At 36.2% G+C, this 19,244-nt stretch overlaps 1 protein-coding gene across 1 annotated transcript in view; it reads right to left on the minus strand.

The window, feature by feature from the left end:
- LOC135220952 (cGMP-dependent protein kinase, isozyme 1-like) overlaps positions 1-19,244 on the minus strand; it is a 490,937-nt gene that overhangs the window by 13,614 nt on the left and 458,079 nt on the right. The window contains exons 7-14 of the mRNA XM_064258605.1: positions 17,007-17,109; positions 15,017-15,155; positions 13,134-13,249; positions 12,624-12,840; positions 7,014-7,245; positions 4,676-4,839; positions 4,275-4,460; positions 3,917-3,983 (exon numbers count right to left, since the gene is read on the minus strand). Of these exons, the coding sequence (XP_064114675.1) occupies positions 3,917-3,983; positions 4,275-4,460; positions 4,676-4,839; positions 7,014-7,245; positions 12,624-12,840; positions 13,134-13,249; positions 15,017-15,155; positions 17,007-17,109 (1,224 nt within the window). The remainder of the gene's footprint in view (positions 1-3,916; positions 3,984-4,274; positions 4,461-4,675; positions 4,840-7,013; positions 7,246-12,623; positions 12,841-13,133; positions 13,250-15,016; positions 15,156-17,006; positions 17,110-19,244) is intronic.

Consider the following 19,244-nt stretch of genomic DNA (forward strand, 5'->3'; position numbering starts at 1 on the left):
CCTTGCTCTCTCTTCTCTAAAAGCCAGCTCTCAAGATCATTAACTGCCTTCCTAGCAGAGGATGAGAACACCATCTTAGAAGTTTAGTGGAGTAACTTGGCCTGTTGCAAATAAAGTCAAAGATGGGGAAGACAGAGCTACTGCAGAGAAAAACCCCAGGAATACTTGCAGTTAATAATTCATCAAGGCTGTATAAGCCGAAGGTGTAGAGTTCTGATCTACTCCGCCAATATCACCCTCTTCTTTCAAGGACATCAGCGATAAGAGTGAGTCCACAGGTGTCTGAGGAGCCATGCGCACTACTCCTGTTGAGGGCGCCTCCTTAAGTAAATTCATGATGATGGCAAGCTGTCACTGAATCAGGGCTAACGACGGGTCCACAGTGTCGTCAGTAGGAAGTGAGGGATGAGGAAACAAAGCTGAAGTGGCTGATGCCAAACGCCTGGCATCTAGTGACAGCCATCCGAGACCATGCAAAACACTCCCTAGACTGATCGGTGCATTCAACTGTAACATGGTCAGGCGAATGAGAGTATTCAGGCACTAAAGAGCGCTCAGGCACCAGAGGCACATCCATCCCCAAATTCAGCATGGGTGCAAATGGGAACTCAGGAGCAAGTGGGAGCTCAGGTGACCTCCCTTGGGCTTCCAATATGACTGCTCCATGTGTAGGGAGTACATCCAGTGACCTTTGCTTAGAAGCATTAGCAGGATGAACAGGCATCTCCTCCACGGTTACTTCACCAACACTCTTACTATCCATTTTGTCCATAAGGAATTTTACTGATTTTGCCCAACTGAGCCACTAAGTCCACTATTAGACCAATCTTCTGGTCAAAATTACAATTCATTTTGACCTTGAGGCTGGCAAGGTGGTTGGAGTCTGAAGCGAAGGAGCTGGGTAAAGGAGCAGGTTGATTAGTTAAAAGTATTAGGAATGGGGGAACAAAGAAGGAGCGGGTAAAAAAATTATGGGAACATCTACAGAAGACTTAACAAAACTATCTAAAGTCTTATTCCCCACTGTTCTACTGTTGGCTCTAGCGGCCACTTTACACCTGTCCTTGTCAAATTAATTTAAATGTGATACTAATTCACTAAATTTTTTGGCATCCCCAGTCAGAATACTCATTGCAGGTCAAATTAATGGAGCACATCTGTCCCCTACATTGTGTACACATAGAGTGTGAATGGTATTTGGCTTTTGTTAGTCTTGGCTGCAATACCGTATGCTAGTTGCAATTGAATCAGACATGATAACATGTTAACTAAAGTACAAGTCAATAAAAGTCAGTTCCATTTATAAAGTCTTGCTACCAAAGAATCTAACAGAAAATCTGACAAATACAAAGCTAAAAGCTACCAATACATCACCAAAGGAAGAAAAATACGGATGGAGAAATAGGCAAAAATGAACATCAAGCTGACTGCTCACAACTGAACTTTAGTAGAGAGCCGGCAAAAAACTATTGATGACTCAACTGTGTTGTTCCTTCCTTACACTGAAAGTTGGAGGGGCCAATTAGCCAATACAAACTAGCATTACTGCGAATTTCAAAATTTATTCTGCCGGCGATTGAAAGTTTAGGCAACAGAATTACGTACTTGGTAAGTTACATACGTAAAATTTACTCATATAGTTGTACTAGTTCCAAAATATGTAAGTAGATTAAACTGCCAAAAATCCATTGCTTGATAAAACTGACTAACCATACAGTACTGTGAAGACTTTCTGAGCTCTCTGGGAAATTTTCATGGTCTAAAAGAGCTCTGACTAGGGAATTAACCAATACATCATATCCAAGGATCTAGAAATTTTGGTGCAAGTGTCATCCAACAGAAAAAAACACAATATAGTACAGTATTACTAAACCATGATACTGCAGCCAAGAGATCTCCAAATGGTTTGCAAGTTGTTCTGTATTATTTCAGTTTGATTTGATATATTTTCACTTGTGGTTGTGTTCAAAATGTTCTTTATATTGATTTAATCCTCTCTTTACCCATTTAGGATTTTGCTAAAAACTTCCCCATAAAATTGGAGTCGTTTTGTTTGCGTCATCATCATCATCTAATAATTGTTGAATTAATCTTCCTTCCTATGTGTTACTCTATGGGTCCCTTTACTTAAAATTTAGATATATATTTTTATAATACTGTATTTCTTCATTATGTTGACTTTTTGAATGAGGTTTTGGCATAAAAAAGAAGGCCAATGAATGAGCATAGAAAAATGACCTCATCTGATGGAGGCAAAAGAAAAAGTGCTTGGAGACAGCATGCAAGAGAGGGGTATTCCCACACTCACTACCTCCAACCACCACTTAATGACTGTTTCTAGCTCAGGGTGAAGGATGCTCCTATATAAAAGGTGATAGTTTGTGTTTCCTTAGGAACAAATTTAGTTTTTCCCACCTGACCTTTCTCAAGAATGACTAATGACTAAAACTAGCGTTAATATAAGAAAGAAATGATTAATGCCAGCTTTGCAGAGATACTCTACAGGACAACTGTAACCAGGATCTTTGTGGAGGAGATCAAAATAAAACTAAACATTTTAGACTGTTAAAATAATTTTAACAATTCCACACTCTTAACAAATTCTATTATTCACATATGTTTCAAAGAGAAAAAGGAGGAAAGGTCTACATAATTGCAGATTCAGTACTTTGCAGTTTTTTAGGTGTAACATACCCCCAAAACATATTGCAGGGAAACTCACTACTTTGCAGATTTTTTCATAGAGCAATATTCACTAATTACTATATGCACTATTCTAATTTCATTTTTGTGACTGAATACATTTATGATAAGAGAATGAATGTACTAATTTTCAAATATTAAGAGCAGGATTTAGCGCTGCTAGTTGCTAAATGGGTTGTAGCTCCGATGGTTTTTAAGGGAGTTTCACTTTTTTCTAATGATTGATTTTAGTTCAATGTTTGCTGATACTACTGTATATTCTTATAATAAGTTTTGTGAATTTATCTTTATTTTCCTTTGTGTAGTTCTGTTAATTGTGTATATTAAATATGCATTTTCAATGTGCATATGTATTTTTGTTCCCTCTCTCTCTCTCTCTTTCTCTCTCAGGGGTATACTTTAATTAGTTTTCACAAGTATCTGTGAGCCATATTATTTTCAAGGATAAAAATGTAAGATGACTTTGAAATGATATCAAAGTATTTTATAGGATAATAATCTTAGGTATAATTTTGTTTGATCTATTAAAATGAGTGGTTATAAGCGTTTAAGTTTAAGGTATGTACTCAGTTCACCCCTCCGCTCTCTCTCTCCCTCTAACGACGACAGCTATTGGCTGGAAGGAGCAAATCACACAGTATGGTATAAGGGGTTATAGAGAGGGGATTCAATATATCGTGGAATTCCGGTAATCACAGGAGGTTGCGGTCCTTATCACCTGCGAATATGGTTGATTGACTGTACACTTTACTTATAATTTTTTGCCCGTAAAATTCATAATAATTAAAATGTTACACAAATGGAAATCTGGGGTATGTTAGAATTCAACTTGGGATATGATGATAAAAAAAGTCTACACATTGGTTTCCGCATTTTTGGGGGTGCTACAGTGACAGATGGTGTTTTGTAACTTTATAAAGTGATAGGAGAGTAGGGCCAACACAGGTAACTAAACTACAGCATGTCATAACACTTCACTTTCATACAATTGTAACTCTCAGAAATCATAGAGCAAATGCTATATGGAGGAGCATCTTTGGTTTTTTCCCCTTTTAAAACATGATTATTTTAATAATTAGTAAGTTTATCATGCTCATATTATAAATCAACTAACCCATTATTTAAAACCTCATTATCCTTATCCAGCAGCAAACACATTGGAATAAAATTTTATTTGGCAATCTTAACATTATTAAAAAAAAAAAACACTTACTTTTGGAGTAATTGGAGGCTGGAGAGATCTTGCTCGCAGACCATCCCAATCAAAGCCCAAGAACCACCTGCACAAATATTAATAGTTTCTAAAACTACTGAATCCTTACATTAACAAAAGCAATCTTTTAAATTTGAAAAATAAAAATTAAAAGTTTAAAATTTCATCAAAAGTTTTAAAGAGTAAATGTATAATCCTATCCTATTCTGCACCTGATAACTTTATTTCTTTCATTTAAAAGGTATTTGCAACATTATATTACTCAATGTACAATTCTGGGGGAATATGTTGTTCATAATACAAATATTTTCCAAATCTTCTAACACAAGATAAAAACCGATCATGCCATAACACTTACTTGTGTTTCTTGATATCTTGAATACCATTTCTTTGATAACCGAGTCTTTCTGCAGGTGCTTCTCTACAAAGTCTCTTGATTAATGATATGGCATTTCTTGTTACGTGTTGAGGAAAATCAACCATGTCAATACCTTTCAGGATAATGTTATATGTCTTCATTGGGTCTGAAGCAGTAAATGGCGGTCTGGAGAAGCATCGGAAAAAATTAACACCTAGCTTTATTTAAAATGTAAAATAAAAAATAAAATCACACTACTCAATATTAATATCTCAATGAATGCAAAGTTATATGTTTATTGTTTGCATAAATGTCTAAAATACATTTACAATGTTTCAAAAAAGGAAAACTTCAGTTATATCTATAACAGTAAACATTTTAATACCACTGCCTCTACTTACGTTCCTGTTAGAAGTTCATACATAAGAATACCAATGGACCAGTAATCAACAGCCTTGTCATGACCTTTGTTGAGGATGATTTCTGGTGCTACATACTCTGGAGTACCACAGAATGTCCAGGTTTTACTGCTGGCACCAAGTTTTTTGCTGAATCCAAAGTCAACCTAAATATAAATTAAAACCATGTTTACATTGCATGACTGATTCCTCGATAGTGCATATAGCCACAACCAAAATTTATTCACTAATGGATGAACGTACTATAGTAATATGATTGAGAAAACAATGCACACCTATTTGATTAAGGTTATCTCTGTCCTTTAACACTTGCATATTTCTAAAGGTTTAAACTTTGTAACTCATGATTATGTTACACTTATGTAACATGGTTTTCTATAAAGGTTAATATAGTGGCCATCTTTTAACACTCAAACAATTACTTTAAGGTTCTGCTTGTAATGTTTAGAACAACCACAAACTGTATGTAATCTTTGCCATTTTCAGAAACAGCCTTAGTAAGCTAATCATTACTATTTTACTCTACATATTACATTTATTTTAATCAATTTAATTTCAGATGATGCTTCATTTAATATCAAATAGCACAATAAAACTTTTCTCTTCTTGGTTAAAACCTTGCATAGCTTTAGTGTCGATCTGAGTTACCATTAAAATACTGTCGCAAAGTTATTTCTAATTCTTTGCTAATAAGATCTGGATAAGAAAAACAATAGATCCAAATTTGTACAGCTGGAGGGGAGGATCTTTAGTAATTCCAGGTCACTTCAAAACCTCACACACATATCAGTCCAGCACTCCTACTCTGTCTGATTAGAGTAGTACCTCGGTATCCAGTGCAAGCATATATATTAGTACAGTATAGTACTTATGGAATATCTGATGAGACCAAACCCAATTATGAATCTTAAAAAGTCTAGGAATGCAGAAACTTCTGCATCCATGAGGAGCAGGTTTCCTGTTACAGAGTTAGTTATGACCAAAACACTAGATTGCTCATTACTTATTCAAAAAGAAGAATGCCAAGTAGGACCTGCTTGGCAAGGAGGATGGATTGTAATAATGATGAAGATTTTGGAGTCACTATCGCTTACAACCTTCAACGAATTGCATAAAAGTTACAAAGAATGGCTAGAAAATTGTATAAGGGTATGTATTTAAATATCAATTTACAGTAGTTATAAAAAAATAATGCTACCTTATAAAATGCTTTAGTAAAGCCCCACTTAAAGTACGCTGTTGCTACCTCAGAGGAAGATCATAGAAAGCATTACAGATAAGATTAATCAAACTAATACCATCAATCAGACACCCTGGGCATCACATATGGCTTCTAACACCTCACTGTTGTACTCTCTAAAAGAGCGCTGAATAAGAGTTTCACTGACTAAAACACTTCAGATATACTAAAGGCCAAGAATTACAACGCCCACAGGAAACAAATTACTTTAAGTATAACCACACTAGATTCAATGGATAGTACTTGAATGAAAAAGTTCAATACCAGCCACTGTGGGCCCTTCCTCACATAAAAGATAACCTCGTTTTGGAGCAGACTGCCACCACTGCCAGCCAGTTCAGGGAAAGATTAAATAAATAGCTCTATAAACTCATGATTTACCATTATTAATATTTTTCAAAGATCTCTCCCTGGATGGACCGGTAAGTCTTTGAGGCTCTCTATCCCTTAACTGTACAGAGACTGTGGACTGTTGTCATAGCACTCCTTGACTATACCCCTTCACATTCTGACCTATTGTCACAGCCACAGCAAGGGGGTACAGATGTCAACTTGCTTGGTAGAATCTCACTGGGTTGCAGTTGAGGGATGATAACTTTACATGCATAATCATTACATTGTTTACCTCTCCCAGTGAAGTAGCTGAGGGCTAAGCAGTTATGTATTCCCCATTATGATAATGAAACTTTGTCAATGGCCCTTTTTTTCAGAACAGGAAAATTCAGAGTATGCAAGAAATGGATAGTTCAATCAATTTAAGATGATTTAACCTCCATATGGTATGGGTAACAGGTGTTTGGTCAAGCGAAATACAGAAAGCAGGTACAGGAGTTGGGTGTTTGAAATATACTGAAGCAAGTCAAGTGGCTTCAGCCTTTCAAAATACAGCATAAGGGTTTCAGCTTAACTGTACATTTCATTTTCTTTAGGAATAATTAATACGTTCTCCTTGGGCGACTTTGCTCTGAAATCCTCTGTTTATATATATATAGTATAATCACCATGAAAAGCAAAGCAGCTAGAGAACCCTTCTTCTAAGAGCGGATTATTAAATAAACAAAAAATTCTTGTAGAACTTACCAGTTTTGCATAACCTGTGGAATCCAACAAAAGATTTTCAGGCTTAAGATCTCTATAGATGATATTCTTGTTATGGAGATACTCTAGTGCCTCTACAACACAAGCTGTGTAAAACCTGGCTGTGTGGTCATCAAACCAACCTCTGTCCCTGAGAATAGTCCAGACTTCTCCTCCAAGACAAGCTTCCATCATCATGTATACATACTTGTTATCTCTGAATGTTTTATACAACCTGGAACAAACAGAGAAGATACCTGAAGCCATCTAAAAAAACAAATTTGCATATACTATTAACGACACATTTAATGGCGGATCTAGAAATTTTTATATTTATATATAAATATATATATACATGTATACAGTATATATATAGATATATAACATGTATACAGGATATATATTATAATATTATATATATAATATTATATATATATATATATATTATATATATATATATATATAGATGATATATATATATATAATACGTTATATATATATATATATATATATATAATATATATATATATATTATATTACGTACATATAGTCACCTCTCAATTAACGCATGTTTATTTAATGTGTTTTCGATTTGACGCAGGCTAAAAAATACCAAAATGTTTAAAAGATGCAAAAATTTCGATTTAACACAAATTGGTGCCCAAGCATTGTTTTCAAATCACCCACGAATCAGCAGTGCTGAAGACAGCTGTCGACATAAAAAAAAGACATAGCACAGTATTTATTTATTAATAAAGTAAAAAACTTTGTTTATTTATTAATAAAGTGAAAGATTTTGTTTATTTCTTAATAAAGTGAAAAAAATAATTGGACAAGAAACGAGAATCAGCTTTGTTCCGACATCTGCAAAACAGCGATGTCAAGCTGCTGATGGCTACGTATAATTACACACATAACGAATATGCATATTTTCCATGAATCTTTTAAAAAAGTTATACATTACTTCACTGTATCCAATAATATTGTATGTATTCTCATAAAATAATAACATTGCGGTCAATGGTTTTGTTTGGAAATCAGCTGATAGGGAAGAAGAGTTTATTTTGCTGTATTTAACTTAGTTCTATGTGAATTTTCTTGCTTCTAGTTCTTGTCGTCTGGTGAGTCGGGAAGCAGGATGCCATCCTTGGTGGTGGGCCTGGGGGGTTCAATTACTTTCCTTGGGTGGCCCCGGTGATGTCTGGGCGCTGTCAGATTCCGGCGAGGCTGTGTTCCAAGGCGGTGTCCTGCGAGGGTCTTCTGCACGGTCGTCTTCATTGGGAACGACGGCGGGCTTCAGTCTGTCTATCGAGACCCATTCCTTGCAGCAACTGATCGAAACGAGAAATGCCTTCTCCTCTTGACGGATGATGCGGTGCAATCCTCGGTAGGGTCTTGTTAGGGGCAGGTGGATGGTGTCGTTCTGTATGAAGACGTATTTGCAGTAGTTCAGCGCCCTCGGTCGGAACTCATTCCTCCTGTCGATGTAGGTCTCTCGGCAGGAAACGAATTTCTGGGCGGCTGCCCGGAGTCTTGCCAGTGGATGTTGGGATCGTCGCTGTTGGCGGGGAAGAATTCACCTGGCATTGTCAGGATCTCGCCATAAACCTTTTCTGCTGGTGACGGGTCGCCATTGGCTCTTAGGGCGGTGCGGAGGCCGAGGAGGACCCACAGTAGCTGTGTCTTCCAGTTGGGGCCTGTGCAGCGTGCCATCAGGGAGACCTTGAAGGATTGGTGGGTCCTTTCCACCATGCTGTTGGCTATGGGGTTGTAGGCCTTGGTCATATGGTGCTTGGTCCCCATCAAGCATACCAGGGAGGTCCAGAGTTCTGAGGTGAAGGCTGGTCTGTTGTGATGTCGTCTGGCACTCCAAAGCGGCAGATCCAGCTGGATAGGAGGGCTTTTGGCGCAGGCATCTGTGTTGGCTTCTGACATTAGGGTGGCTTCTGGCTACCTGGTGGACCAGTCGATCACCGTCAGGAGGTATTTGGCACTGTCATATGGGGGAAAGGGCCCAACAACGTCTACATGGATATGCCCGAATCTCCACTTGGGTTGAGGGAAGGTGCCTATTCCCAATTCGGTGTGCCTTCATGTCTTGCTACTCTGGCATGCAATGCAGTTCCTGGCCCATTCCCGGGAGTCCCTTTTGATGCTGTGCTAAACGAACCTTTCGTCATGAGTCTGGCTGTTGTGTGGGGTGATGGGTGTGAGAGACCATGGATCAAGTCAAATACCTGCTTCCTCCATGAGGTGGGTATCAGGGGGCGTGGGCGGCCGGTGCAGGTGTCGCAGAGGAGCATCATCTTGGAAGGGCCAGAGGGAATGTCCTCCCATCGGAGGGCAGTGATGGTGGTCCAGTAGGCTGGTACTTCGGGGACGGAGGCTTGCTCGCATGCTAGGTCCTCATAGTCCATGCTGAGGTGCAGGGAGTTTATCTCGATCCTTGACAGGGTGTCGGCTACGGGGTTCCTTCAGTCGAAGACTTACTTGATGGAGTATGTACCTGAATTCGGAGACGGCTGCGAGGTAACATTGCTGTCTTGCGGACCAAGCGTTGCCCATCTTGACAAAGGCATGGACCAGCAGCTGGTGGTCCGTCCTTATGGTGAATGGGACACCTTCCAGGAGGTACTTGAAGTGGCGGAAGGCCTGGTAGACAGCGAGGAGCTCATGGTCAAAGGTGCTGTAGCAGGTCTTGGCAGGTTTCAGCTTCCTGCTGAAGAAGGCTAGTGGCGTGGGGCTCCGCCGGCACAGTGGCGATGTGAGAGGATGTCGATTGGGGCATGTGTCGAGGTGTCTGGGGACCACCTGGGGAGAGCATGGATCATGCCACAGGTCAGGGCATCAAAGAACCAGAGAGAAAGGCAATGGACAGCTTCCAGTTTTCATCTGAGTTCTCCATTTCTGCCAGCTCAATCTTACGGTCGACAGGTGTCATAAATGGCGGGCCAAACTTGGTTTAAATTTAACAGCATATTTCCTTGCTGATCTTTGATCTCTAGTAAATAAAGTTATTACATAAAAATATATCAGTCCTATTCTACATAACATTGTTTATAACATAACTACGGTAATTGTTTACTATCGTATGATGGTTGAAACACAAGTCAAATGGATATTGCTGTTATCCAATTTGGTTGTACTTAGCAAAGAAGTACAGAGTTCCCCAAGTCCAGGAATGTACCTCCCTTATTCCTGTTATTTCATATGGGAAAAATGTTTAAGTAATGTGTTTTTAATTAATGTGAGCTCTCCATGAATGTAACCCTCAAGCTAATTGAGAAGTGACTGTGTGTGTGTGTGTGTGTGTATATATATATATATATATATATATATATATATATATATATATATATATATATGATATATAGATATATATATTCATTATATATATATATAGAAATATATATATACATATATATATATATATATCTATATATATATCATATACAGTGGAACCTCGACATATGAAAGTCCCAACTTACGAAAAATTCAAGTTACAAAAGCAAATACAAAGATTTTTTGCCTCTGCATACGAAAATAATTCAGGTTACAAAAGGGTGTTACTGTAAAGTCCCGAGATTCGCCTGGACCACCGAGAACAATTTTAAAACTCGTGCGCCACCAACTGGGTAGACTCCCCACCATCCTCCCGCTCTCCCATTGGTTCCTGATGCTAGTCCATCGCCATGAGATCCTGCTCTCCTATTGGTCAGCATCTACCCCATCATGCTCTACATATTCTATTGGTAAAAGGATGCTGTAAATTGAAAAGACTGCTATCATTGAAGCCAGCAAATATTTCCTAGAATTCTTCTTCTGTTTTAGTGTCATTATATGTTTCATTATAGCTGTCGGTAAATCGGTATCTCCAGTAGTTGAAGAGAGATACGTAATGAAAATTTATGATTACTGTACTGTGTGCTAGGTAAAGTGGTTGCTTGGTGATCGTTCGCTACTCGTAGTGTAGAATGTAAACAAAAGGTTGGAAGCTTTGTTTTTTTTTTTATAGTTAATGGTTACTTAATAATTATTTGAGATGAGTACATGCAATACATTTAATAAAAAAAAATTGTGAATTAGATATCATAAAATATGAAATAAATCAGACTGCTATCATCGAAGCCAACAAATATTTTCTAGAATTCTTCTTCTGTTTTAATATTATATGTTTCATTATAGCTGTCAGTAACTCGGTATCTCCATTAGGTAAAGATAGAATAAAGAATAGAAATGAATGGTTATTATACTGTTTGGTAGTTTCTGTAGTTGAAGAGAGATAATGAAAATTTATGATTACTATACTGTGTGCTAGGTAAAAGTGGTTGCTTGGCGATCATTCGCTACTCGTAGTGTAGAACGTAAACAAAAGGTTGGAAGCTTTTCTTTTTGTTTGTTTGTGTATTATTGTTAATGATTAATTAATAATTATTTGAAATGAGTACATACTGACTATTTAAACATTTTATTGGCATATTCTAAGCTTTTAGCTTCTTAGGTTTAGATGTCAGGATCATAGACTAGGCTACAGTAGGAACTGCTAACATAGGCTAGGCTTATTACTAGAATCAAAACGCAACATATTTATAAGGGACATATGCTAAAGTCCTAATATATGCAGTAAAAATGGGGTTGAACATTACATGTAGTTGAATATTACTTAAGTATGTACAGTATTTTGCCTTTTTGGAGTCATGTTTCTTCCGTCGGATCGGTGTCGTAACCCTAGGGTGTTTTTGTAGGGCTTGGAACGAATTAGGCAATTTACATGTAAAATGCGGTTCAAGATACGAAAAAATCAGGTTACGAAGGCCGCTACGGAACGGATTAAATTCGTATCCTGAGGTACTACTGTGTATATATATATGTGTGTATATATACATACATATATATATATATCATAATATATATATATATTATATATATATATATATTATATATATAGTATATATAATATATACTATATATATATACATATATATTATTATATATAATATATTACATATATATATATAATAATATATATATAGGTATATATATAATATTATATAGAATATACAATAGATATTATTATATATATCATAGATATATTATATATTATATATATATATATAGAATAATATATTATATAATATTATTACACACACAATTTAATGCTATATTTTTACATTTAAGTAAAAAGTCCCACAGCATACATTGGAAGCAAAGCCAAATATTGTCAAGTTGTAACGATACTATTTCAAGGAACTTGTTGGAATCTGCTTTGATTCAGTTAACCTGGGTGAACAATTTTAATGTAAGTCAAGGATTATTTTCTTTTGACCCGGTCATAAAACATATGTTCCAGAAGGAATTGAAAGATAGAATATCTAAGAGGATTACCAATAAGTAGATTTTTATTTTAAACTGTTGACCATTAATAATGATTTATTGAAAGAAAACTATGTTCTATTATTCATATAAAGGAGCGGGGAGGGGGCATGTGGCCAAGTGGCCCCCCTTAAATCTGTCACTGGATGCATTAACCGTAAATAAATAATTTTCGTGTTATAGATTGCACAGAGGTAAATATTAAAACTGTCAATTCCAAACAAAGAATAACTGGCTTACCTAGCAACGAAAGGGTTGCGGACAGACATCATAATTCGCTTCTCTGAATAGATATGTTCCTGTTGCTGCGTTTCAACAATGTGCTGTTTTTTAAGGCACTTCAAGGCAAATGTCATAGTCTTATCATGAGCATACTGCACCAACTCCACTCGTCCGAAGCCTCCAACTCCTAGTGTTGCTATGACATCCAGGTCATCAAGTCGAATGTATGCATATTCTGGAAAATAGGTTCAGAGATTAATTATTCTAATACAAAATGAAAAGCATGATAGTATTCAATTTGTAATATACACGTACTGTATATATTGTGAGATTCTGACTTCTAATATCTTTTAGTCTTTCCGAGGGGCAACCAACTCATTTGAAATGCCTTTTTTTTTTTACTATTTTGTTTTTCAATCATGAATTTCCTACTCATGAAACCATTAAGATGTAGATGGTGCCAATGAAAGACAAATATCCCTGGAGAAAAAAAGTACTGCATAAAATTGTATATCATTATATGCTTACCAGCTACTGCATCAATATTGTGAGGTGTAGTAGTAGGTCTTGATACGCCTCGTGATTCGTCACCGTAGTCTATTTCACGAAGCTCCGAAAGATCGCCGATAAGTTGAATGAAAGACCTGTGAGGATCAGAGAGTTAGACAGGTAGCTGGGTACTGGTAATTTATTATGTTGTTGCTGTTTGAAATTAAGCTGGCTTTATACCAGCACGGGCTCTTGCTCAAGAGCAGCTCGTAGGAAATTTATTACAGACGAACTGGGTTGACATAGATGGGTGCGGACGGAAGGGTAGTGTCCGTCAGATCACTTCCTCTGACACAGTTATGAACTTACATTTACCCTTATACAGTTTCCTATGCATAGGCCTTTTTTTAATTCTCCGTTATGTCAGCAATATCATGGAATGAAGCAAATGAACGGAACTAAACAGATTCATTAACCCTTGCATTAAACATCGTACAAATTCAGTTTCTCATACCTACAAACCAGTGATATCCCTCATTTCTTTGTTCACTTAAATTATTTTTCTATATAAAGATTATAATACTTCCTATATATATATATATATATATATATATATATATATATATATATATATATATATATATATACGTATATATATATATATATATATATATATATATATATATATATATATATATGTAAATGAAATGAATGTATCACTTTGACTGTGATTCATTGTCGCTGATTAACTCAAGACACCAAATTCACTGCTTAATTTAGCTGAAGCACAACGTATTTCCACGAAATGGACCTAGATTACTACCCCTGTCCAAGTCAAACTCGGGACCATTAGAATATATATATATATATATATATATAGATATATATATATATATATATATATATCCCTATATATATATATATGATATTCAAAGCTCTGTGACTGTAGGCGTCTGAAATTCTACTGCCCATAACTCTCTATATTTTAAATTGGCAATATATATATATATAATATATGATATATAGCTAATATATATATATATATATATATAGTAGATCCAAAGCTCTGTGCTGTAGGGGTCTGAAATTCTACTGCTCATAACTCTCATATTTTAATTGGCAATATATATATATATATATATATATATATATATATATCTATATATATATATATATATATATATATATATATATATCAAAAGGATCTGGAGCATTACAGTTTGATATCCATAGCAACACAGTATGTAATGTTAATACCATAATGGATCTGAACAATTTTGACTTTTGACTTGGTTCTGATGTTTCTGGCTGTAAAAAAAAAACAAAGAGAGAGAGAGAGAGAGAGAGCCAAGCTTAGTGCAGAGGTTCGTGTGATGGGATATAGAGTATGAATGTGTTTGCCGGTACTTCTAATACGGTTACACTCAATCAAGACACTAAGAGCTGTGCTGAATCCCCGCGAGGAACATTCCGAATGTTGCGTTAAGGCTGCTCAGTAACAGATGCGTGAATCAAACAAAATATACATATAGTTTACGGTAAGTGAATCGAATTGACCCTCTCAACAAGTAATGATAATAAAGAAGTATTTTTTATAAGTTTCAGACTGTATCTTAAGGTTCTCAAGAAACATTCCAACTAAGTCACCGGAGAGAGTATGTTATATATATTACTATATATATATATATATATATATATATATATATATATATATATATATATATATATATATACTATATATTATATATATGTATACACACACACTCACACACACACAAACACACACTACCTAAGATGGCCTGAATTAAAGCTCATCAACTTTGCGTATCATGGTGGAAGACAATACTTCAATAAAGCGACGCAAACCTGATATATGACAATTAAACGTGAAATATCACAGAAAATGACACTGATGTACTTACTCTCTGTCCAAGGTAAGGCACTCTACTCCAGGTGCCATAGCGATGACGTTGGCAGTACGGCATTCTTCCTTCAGGAGGGCTTGTTCGCCGAAGTAGCTTCCCTTATCTAAGACCCGGATCTCCTCCTCTTCTCCGTTACCTGCAAGTTCCCCACAGCATTATTTTGACTTGAATTTCTAAACTGGACAGAAATATCACAGTCATTACTCATATTAGCTCATCTTTGAAACAACTCGTTTATCTTCACTTCAGTCGCTCATTCAAGTTGGTAACTCTGAAGGAGGTCCTTCATTTCCACATGAGCGATCATTCTATTACACAACTTTTATTATACTTGAGACGCATTTATCTATAACCCTTTTGTGCATTTAATTTACAAGAGAACTAATCTATTATAAAAATCTGGAAAATCTTTAAATACTAATTGTAAATATCTAACTATCCACGGATTATGAAAGCAAGGTTTTCAAAGCTAACGAATAAAGAACCGGTAACGATGTGATGCGATAAATTCAATAAGTATCATCACTCAAGTCCACTTTTATCAGAACCTATTTTTCACCCCTCCATTGGTCAAGATTTTGACTGAAAATGGAGTGCTTATAATCACAATACTCAATGGTTTAGTTAACAACGCTATGCAATCACTAATATGAAAAATTTTGACAACTCTTTCCCATAGCAAACTATGGATTCGACGTGTGAATACAAGATAAGAAAGTCATTCTTATTCACAAGCAACGGCAAGGGACTTAAAATAATTCCAAAAGAGTCTTTACAATATCAAGTTTAGCCTAGGGAAATCTTGATCTTTTCACTTTTAACTTTTCATGTTTTCAATAAGAAATCTAATTCCAGGGATTTGTTTGTGAATAAAAAATGAATAATTTAATAATAATAATAATCCAATAGTCATATATCACAAAATGTTCTTTATTATAATGAAAGACCTTAGTTCGAGAGCAAAGCTTGTGTTGATTTACTAGGGCCTCTGTGGGTGACCCTTCAGTTCAACTTGGTTCTAGTGCTATTGTGCTAGCCTAATAAGCCTACCAGGTTCTCTTTGGATGGCCCTAGTTCCCCGTTAAGAGTTCTAGTCAAGTTATCAGGGAAATTTGGGTGACCATAATTTTGGCAACTTAAAGAGCCAAGTTCTTCCTTAATTAGTAGTCCCTTTTTGAGCTCAGTTCCAGACAGAAATCTTGCCTTGTCATGGATCCTTTGGCCGATCCTAATTTTGGCATTAGTTCCCGGACTCTTTGGATGAGAATAAATTTTGGCATTAGTTCCCGGACTCTTTGGATGAGAATAGTTTTAACATTAGCTCTAAAGTCAAAGTTCTAGCCTATTTACCAGGGACTCTTTGGAGTGACCTTAACTTTGACCTTAGCTCCAGTCATTTGTACCAAAGACTATTTACATGACCATAAATAACAATGACCTTAGTTCTAGGGTCAGGCTTCTTGCTTATTAGCAGGAGACTCTGAATGAATCTACTTTCGACGTCAGTTCCAGAGTCAGAATTTTTGCCTGTTTCCTAGGGACTCTTTACACGACAGAATTCTTGCTTACCATGTACCTACCCTTTGGGGGGATACTCGGTTTGATTTTAGTTCATCTACCAGAGAATCTTTAGGTAACCATACTGCCGAATTCAGTTCCAGAGACAGATACCTTCTTTACCGAGGTTTTGACCCTAGTTCCAAAGTTCTTGCCTATTTACCTGGGACTCTTTTGGTGACCATTAGTTTTTTACCGAGATTTTGATCCTAGTTCCAAAGTTCTTGCCTATTTACCAGGGACTCTTTTGGTGGCCATTAGTTTGAACTTCATTCCAGACATGAAATTCTTGCTTACCTACCTACAAAAACTCTTTGAGTCACTAACTTTGACCTTAGTTCCAGAGTCAGAGATCTTGCTTATTTACCAAGCACTTTTGGGCAACCCTATCTATTGACCTTGGTTCTAGTCAAAATTCTTGTCTACTTACCAGGGACTCTTTGGGTGACTCTAACTTTGCCGGAACGTAGGATATAAAAGGAATCTCCACTGGTGCCTTGTCGTATAATGTATGTTCCCGGAGCATAAAAGTCCTGGAAAGGAATTAAATTGATTTTCAGTTTTTTATACCCATGAATAATGGAATCTATTTAAAATAGCAGCGGCAATTTTAGGTGCAAATAAATCAATCTTAATTTCTTCTAAAAAATTATGTAAAAACTCATGCAAATAATATTATAAAGACTAAATATTATGCTTTTAAAAATAGTTTTCTGTGTACGAAATGAAAGAGGGATTATGGTAATTCCGTAAAGAGCCATCTCCGCGAAGGTCACACAAAGAAGTAGTAAATTTTTATCAAAAACTGTGAATAAAGTGGAGGTGGTTTCTATGGACACAAATTGTCAACTCGGAGCTGATTTCTTCCAAGAGTTATTCATTTTAAGAAGGCTATGTAACAAATGCTTTTGCCAAGTTTCGTCAGTCTGTATTACTGTTCACGAAATTTTCTCCAAACGCAAAAACAAATCGAAAATGTAGTACAATGACATATCGAAAATGTAACCTTTTTCCTTTGTCCCAAGTCCCTATAATATTAATAATAATAAATAATAATAATAAATAATTAATAATAATAATGTAATAATGACTAATAATAATAATCAAATAATAATAATAATAATAAAAATAATCAATAATAATACTAAGTATAGAGGACTGTGTCAACATCGAGAACAGAGCACTGGGGCAATATGTGAAAACCAGTGAAGACGTGTGGCTAAAGAGTGCATGGGAAGAAGGACTAATAAAAGTAGACGAAGACCCAGAAATATACAGAGACAGGAGAATGACAAACAGAACAGAGGACTGGCACAACAATACATGAGACAGACTAAAGAACTAGCCAGCGATGACACGTGGCAATGGCTACAGAGGGGAGAGCTAAAGAAGGAAACTGAAGGAATGATAACAGCGGCACAAGATCAGGCCTTAAGAACCAGATATGTTCAAAGAACGATAGACGGAAATAACATCTCTCCCATATGTAGGAAGTGCAATACAAAAAATGAAACCATAAACCACATAGCAAGCGAATGCCCGGCGCTTGCACAGAACCAGTACAAAAAGAGGCATGATTCAGTAGCAAAAGCCCTCCACTGGAGCCTGTGAAAGAAACATCAGCTACCTTGCAGTAATAAGTGGTACGAGCACCAAACCTGAGAGAGTGATAGAAAACGATCAGGCAGAGATCCTCTGGGACTATGATATCAGAACAGATACGTGCAAATAGACCAGACGTGACGTTGACTGACAAAGTCAAGAAGAAAGTATCACTCATTGATGTCGCAATACCATGGGACACCAGAGTTGAAGAGAAAGAGAGGGAAAAGATGGATAAGTATCAAGATCTGAAAATAGAAATAAGAAGGATATGGGATATGCCAGTGGAAATTGTACCCATAATCATAGGAGCACTAGGCACGATCCCAAGATCCCTGAAAAGGAATCTAGAAAAACTAGAGGCTGAAGTAGCTCCAGGACTCATGCAGAAGAGTGTGATCCTAGAAACGGCGCACATAGTAAGAAAAGTGATGGACTCCTAAGGAGGCAGGATGCAACCCGGAACCCACACTATAAATACCACCCAGTCGAATTGGAGGACTGTGATAGAGCAAAAAAATAAAAATAAAAATAAAAATAAAAATAATAATAATAATAATAATAATAATTATTAATAAAAATAAAAATAATAATAATAATAATATGTCAAAGAATGTAACAAAATACAAACTACAACCAACGGATACTGTGTCAAAGGTATACAATCCATCTATTATAACTCTTTTCATCTTTTTTCCTAATCAACAAATATCCAGTAAGAACAAATGATAAAGTGAGAGCAAAGGTTACATACAATCCGTTTCTTGGCGTAACTGAAACAGACTTAGTTTTGGCTACGTGAGAAGGAAATTGGTATTTTATCATTACATCAAAGGCTGAGAAAAATCAAGTCCAATAAGTATAGGGCACACAGATTGGTTAACAAGACTAGGGCTTACACAACGCGTTTTCTTTCCTCTGGAAAACTCAGGAGGCGTCGCTATTAGCGGTGTTGGTGGATTTGACGAAATCATAAATAATAACATGACCAAATAGACGAAAGTGTGTAGCAGGCTGGGCGTAATAACAAGGAAACAAAGTAATCTTGGAAACTTAGTACTTGGCT

The sequence above is a fragment of the Macrobrachium nipponense genome, chromosome 2, assembly GCF_015104395.2.
Source record: "Macrobrachium nipponense isolate FS-2020 chromosome 2, ASM1510439v2, whole genome shotgun sequence".
NCBI classification, from domain to species: Eukaryota; Metazoa; Arthropoda; class Malacostraca; order Decapoda; family Palaemonidae; genus Macrobrachium; species Macrobrachium nipponense.